General features: G+C 41.9%; 1 protein-coding gene across 1 annotated transcript in view; it reads right to left on the reverse strand.

The window, feature by feature from the left end:
• FRAS1 (Fraser extracellular matrix complex subunit 1) overlaps positions 1–6000 on the reverse strand; it is a 408429-nt gene that overhangs the window by 59888 nt on the left and 342541 nt on the right. Inside the window, exons 48-50 of the mRNA XM_044912923.1 lie at positions 2991–3115; positions 2567–2707; positions 560–787 (exon numbers count right to left, since the gene is read on the reverse strand). Of these exons, the coding sequence (XP_044768858.1) occupies positions 560–787; positions 2567–2707; positions 2991–3115 (494 nt within the window). The remainder of the gene's footprint in view (positions 1–559; positions 788–2566; positions 2708–2990; positions 3116–6000) is intronic.

A 6000-nucleotide genomic window follows, 5' to 3' on the forward strand; every position in this document is an offset into this window, starting at 1 on the left:
TAATGCACATCCTAAGGACTGATCTCATCCCCATTTTACAGACATTTCAGCTAGTAAGTGAGAGAGCCAGAATTTAAATCAGTGTCTTTTAGATGCGAAAGCCATACTCTTAACCAGGCTGTTCTCTTCATGACATTGAAAAACTCTGGCTGGTTGAGGGGACACACAAAAGAGAAAGACAATCTAGAATCATATGAGATTAGCTACTAGAATCAGATGAACGCAAGATGAAAGGAGTCAGTGGTGTGCCATAAGGAAAAGAGAAACAACGACAGTCATAGGAACAATCACTATCACCCTTTATTGTGCGTGCTATTTGCCAACAATGTTCCCCACTTTATGTGGATTACCTCCTTTGATCCTTAGACTAACTGAAGCTGGTGATTGTTACCGTACCTATTTTACAGATGAAAAGCTGAGACTTGGAGAAGTTAACTAATTTGTGGCCAATTAGTGACAGAATAAAAACAATGCTATTCTTGGCTGAAAAATGCCCTGTTCTGCTTCTGGACAACCTCTGGCACACTGCGCCTCCCTCTCCGCTGTCTGTGCCCCTCACCTCTTTTCCTCCTTCTTCGACGATAAAGAAGGGATTTGTCCCGTCAGCCACAGTGAAGGTGAACCGGTCTCTGAGGGAGTTGCTGCCGTCGTGGCTGTAGCTGACCCGGTTCTGGTAGATGTCTTCCATGGTGAAGATGGACGTGTGCCGGAAATGCTGCCCGCGGCTGGCTCGCTCGATGGTGCCGTGGCGGGGGGGCTGCACAACGGTGAATGTGACAGACTCGGCCTGTTGAGGAGGGAAAAAGCAAGGTGGGAAGGGAAGTTTGAAACAGAAATCAGGTCGTTTTGTTTCGTTTTAAAAGATTGATTGACTGATTGATTGATTATTTATTTTACTTATTTATTTGATGGGGGTGCGGGGCAGAGGGAGGGAATCTTCAAGCAGACTCCCTGCTGAACGTGGAGCCCGATACAGACCATCCCACAACCCATGCGATCATGACCTGAGCTGAAACCCAGAGTCGGACGCTTAACCAACTGAGCCACCCAGGCGCCCCAAACCAGATTTGTGAGTGATGGCCAACAGGCGGTCAAGGGTATCCAAACCTAAAGACGTTTATAAAATAAGGATTGCATTTTCTTTATAGATATCAAAAATAAAACAAAGGAGATAAACTATGTTGGGGATTACAATTGAACTTATGTTCTGGTGCCTTCTGGTGTCAGACTAAGACATTTAAATTTGTCTTTTAAGGATCATAGGGGAAAACCTGAATTTTTAACCTCTACCAGGATGATAGGAGCTAGATCTTTAAAACTACTCATTTCCTTCCCAACCTTTCCCCCACTTTTCCAAAATTCTCGTATCGAGCATCCCATATACATCAGAACAGAAGCTAATTTCCCATTTCTAGTTGCGGCTTCTAGGGTGGCACACAGAAGGAAAAATAAAGACATAGAAAACACTGTTCAAGACCTCCCAGTGATTTCCCACCAACTTAGAATAAAATGCAAAGGCCTGACATATGCCAACAAGGCCCTCTGTGGCCTGGTCCTAGGGTTCCTCTCTGGCTGCATTCTTTACTCCTGCTTGCTTATTGGGTCCCAGTCTCTTCCCTTCTTTGTTGTAACTCGAAGTTTCCAAGTGCACTTGACCACAGGGCCTTTGCACTCCTGGTTCTTTGGCTCAAAAAATGACTCAGATAACTGCATTGCTTGCTCTTCCACTTCATGATGTCTCTGCTCAAAGATCAGCTCCTCAGAGAAGACTTCCCTGACCACTCCGTCTCAAATAACACACCCTTCAATCTCTATGGCTTTTATCTTGCTTTATTTTTTAATTCATAGCACTCATCATATCTGACATGATGTTATATGTTCTTTCTTGTCTATCCCCCTAACCAAAGGCTGGAAACCCCCTAAGGCCGGAACTCTGTTTTGTTCCCAGCCCTGTCTTTAGCATCTGGAGCAGAGGCTGGTACAGAGACGGGTACCCACAGAACTAATGAACAAAGTTATGGTACTCTTTATGAGAGCTAAGTCATGCCAGAATGTTAGATACTTTAATCTGAAAGCATCATGAGAATAAGAGTTTAGTCTCTGCATGCCCTGTTTTACTGAATAAAGCCTCCTTCCTTGAGGATGCTCAAATCGTAGTATTTCGCTGTCATTCAGAGAAGTCTGAATGAAGGAGGTAAATGGTAGGAAAAATGAATAGGTGCCCCAAACCCTTGTTCACTCTAATAAGGAAGAATAAAAAAAATTGGCTAAAATGTCATCTAATTGTCTATGAATCATGATAAAAAAAAATCAGCATATTAAGGGATTGTTCCATGTAATCAGGGGACAGAGTGTATGTACTTAGCAATTCAGAAAGGGTTTAGAAACAATTTGATCTCAAATATATTAGTTTCTCTTTTCCAGAAGGCCACAGGGTCTTCTGATTTTTAACCTTTCAAGGATGCTTGCACTGACCTCACTACTCTGCCCTACCCTTGGGATACACAGTCACAATGTGACAGATCAGCCTCTCATTCAGCCAGAGAACCCAGGGGAGTGCTCTTACCTCTGTGTCTGCATCCACCGCCTTGAGCTCAAACTCTGTGATGGTCTTCCTCACACCCTCCTGCACCCGCATGCCCAGGTTCTGTACAACAGGCAGTGAATCGTCCACAGGGCGTATGGTGATATGGAAAGTCTGGGTTACCTAAATGGCAGAAAGTGCAGGTGGGACACCTGTCCCCGGCACCCACCCAAGTAGAAGGTAGGTGCTCTCTACTTTTCCTTTCACCCATTCCTGGCTTGAGCGCTTGACCAGGAATCCAAAGTGGTTTCCCTTTGGCAAGAGCCCCCAGAGCTGTCAGAAGCCACTACTATTCTTGGGTGACAGCAGGCGAAAGTGAAGCTTGCGGAGTTGCTTCTCATACTCCCTTCAAAGAAGACTGCTGAATCAGTGCCCATTCACTGAGGGAATGGAGTACCTTGCCTACCTCACTGACTCCATCGGAGAGCGTAAAGCTGAAGGCATCAGAATGTTTCTCGGTTTCACTGGAGTGGATATACCGAACATTTTGTGAAGTCAGGTCAGCTTGAGTAAAGGAACTAATCTGGACACCTAGCAAAAGGGGAAGAGAGAACCAGAAAAAGGATGTCAAAATGCTAGCCACACTTCTAATGCTAGAGAAATGCCATACTTTCACCAGACGGAGTCCTTTGTATATCTCTTACAGCATTTACGTGCTTCTCTCTGAGACCTTGTGTTAGAGTCGTTTGTGTATTTTTTTTCCCCTACCACAGCATATGTTCTGTGGGAGCACATGTTAACTTAATTATCTAGCTTCTGCTATGTGCCAAGCCAACAGCAGGTGCTCAATAAATGTTCCTCTCCTTTCTCTGGGGGTTTATGTATGCAGGTCAAATCTGCGAAACGCAGAGCCATTGCTTTAGTCTCCAAACTCCTCTCTCTTACGTTTTATATTCCCCCATAGCCTCATAGTCCTTTCTGAAAACCTGTCCTAATTTTTAATATTGTGTGATGGTTTAGCTTTTGAACACTGGAGTCATAGGGCTTGGCTACACATACGCTTTTCTCTGTGATTGGTGAGCCTGGCATCCATGATTTCATTGGATATTCTTCAAGGTTCCTTTCAACCTTCTGGTCTATGATTTTCTAGCTTCTCATATACCACGTTAGCCAGGCTGGCAGTTAACAAAACTTACCGCATGACTTTGGGGTTGGCGAAATCATTCTATCTTAACTCTTAAATGACCTAAAAAACCAGTATCCTTTAATAACATGATATAGAGGAAACACATTAAATTTTTTTCAGACTTGTTTTAAAAGTAAAAAAACACAATACTAAAGTGATTTTAGATAATGCCAATGTATCCCACAAATGAGTAACATCTTATGTTTTTAAATGTCCCACAACATTTAGCAAAACAGCCCGGAATTCTTGCTTCTATCTTAGGGTTTCTGTGACTCATCCTCTGCTGCCAGCCAAGACGGAAACAAAACCACATCTTTTAGTCCCTCGGCACAAATTCCCTCTTTCTGATTCTGGATGCTGGGTATTAATCCATTGAGTCTAGTCCTTTGGTCTGGTCCTGAAATTCATTTGCTGCTTCCTGGGATGTATTATTTATCATTGTTAATCCCAGCAAAACCAGTTTGGCTTTTTCGTAAAAAAACAGATTCTACTTTGACTGTTTTACATTTAACTGGGACATCAATATCACTGGCTTTATCTTTTTTCACAAAAATCAACCTACATGGTTTACATTTGCAACTTTATCATCTGAAATTTGTTACCTAGATACAACAGCCTCCTGAATATTGGGGCATTATTATTATTTTTTTTTTGATGAGGAGGCATTTGATATTTCTGTGCTTGCTACATCAGCTGTTGACAGGCAAAAAATGTGGCCCCCTGTCTTATCACTTTGTCTTGTGGCTCTAGACAGAAATCCATACCATTCTTTAAAAATTTAATAACTTCAGACTGGCTGCACTGAGAAATTTAAATCTCTTTCCCTTCTGTGAATCCATCCTCACAGCTCATGGGGAAATACTTGTCTGGATTCTCGCAATCAACTGGTCACCTACTTCACTGTTCCCTTTATATGAGTCCTTAGTCTGAGAGTGATTAAGAAAGGTGACAGGTTTTTCCTTCTTGCAAAGAAAGGTTTGGAATTGATCTTTTCTTAATATTTCTTATTGAGAGGGAACTGATGTAAAGTAAATTGCACATATTTAAAGTGTACAATTTCATGAGCTTTGGCACATCCGTGAAACTATCACCTTAATCAAAATAGTGAACATATCCATCACCCCCAAAGTTTCTTAACGCTCTATAATCCTTACATTCTTCCCTTTTTGTCCCCTACCCTATCCCAAAGAAACAAATCAATTATTTTCTGTAACTATAGATTAGTTGAATTTTTCTAATTTTTTTCATAATTAGAATCATAGAGTATATGCTATTTTAGGCATGGTTTCTTTCACTTAGCATAATTATTTTGAGATTTATCCATCTTGCAGCATGCATTAATTCTTTTTTATTCTTTTTGTTTGTTTGTTTATTCTTTTTTATTGTTGAGTGGTATTCCATCATATGGATATATCATAGTTTGTGTCTCCATTCACCTGTTAATGGACATTTAGGTTATTTCTAGTTTTGTGCTATTGCAAACAAAGCTGCTATGATCATTCACGCACCAGTCTTGGTATGGGCATAAGTTTTTATTCTTGGGTAAATCTCTAAGAGTGGAATGGTGGGAATATATATTAGGTACATGCTTAACTTTTTAGGAAACTGCCAAACTAAGTGGTTCTTTGTGCCAGAGGGTAACAAGGTGCATCTAGAACAGAAGCTTCAAGAGGACAGGGATTTTTGTTGTTTTTTCACTACTGTGCACCTAAAATAGTGCCTGGCACACAGTAGGTACTCAAAACACGCTTGGTGAATGAATTCAGTTCATCCACTATAATCGCTATCTAAGAGGTCCTACTGAGCACAGATTTTCCATCTCTGTACACTTCAAAAAATATTCTAGCCTTTGCTAATTGGGTATTGGAAGACTTAAGCTACTCACCATCAGGATGGTATTTCCAATAACATATCGTCCCTACTGGCTGACACAGCAGGTAGTTACTCTTTGAAATATCTTGAAGGAGTTTAATCCCATCGAAGGTGTTTTCCGTTACCAACCTGCTGGCTAAACTATGTTTCTGGCCATATTACGGAGACCCACATTAACCCTGTCAGTTTTTCCAATTCTCCTGGAGGGCCAGCACGTTAGAGAAAGTTCAGTCCAGGTCAGGGAAGCGTGCACGAATAAAGCATCTTTGAAGAAACTGCCTTCCTAACAGGATGTTAGGTGATTGCCTTGGCCTTCCTGCTTTCTGCAGGGCTGTGGATGGCTGCATGCACGCTGCCTGAGTCCCACCTCAGGCTCAGGCTGTGGGAGACCCTCAGCTTTTCTTCAAAGCCTCCTGTT

The sequence above is a fragment of the Neomonachus schauinslandi genome, chromosome 2, assembly GCF_002201575.2.
Source record: "Neomonachus schauinslandi chromosome 2, ASM220157v2, whole genome shotgun sequence".
Classification (NCBI taxonomy): domain Eukaryota; kingdom Metazoa; phylum Chordata; class Mammalia; order Carnivora; family Phocidae; genus Neomonachus; species Neomonachus schauinslandi.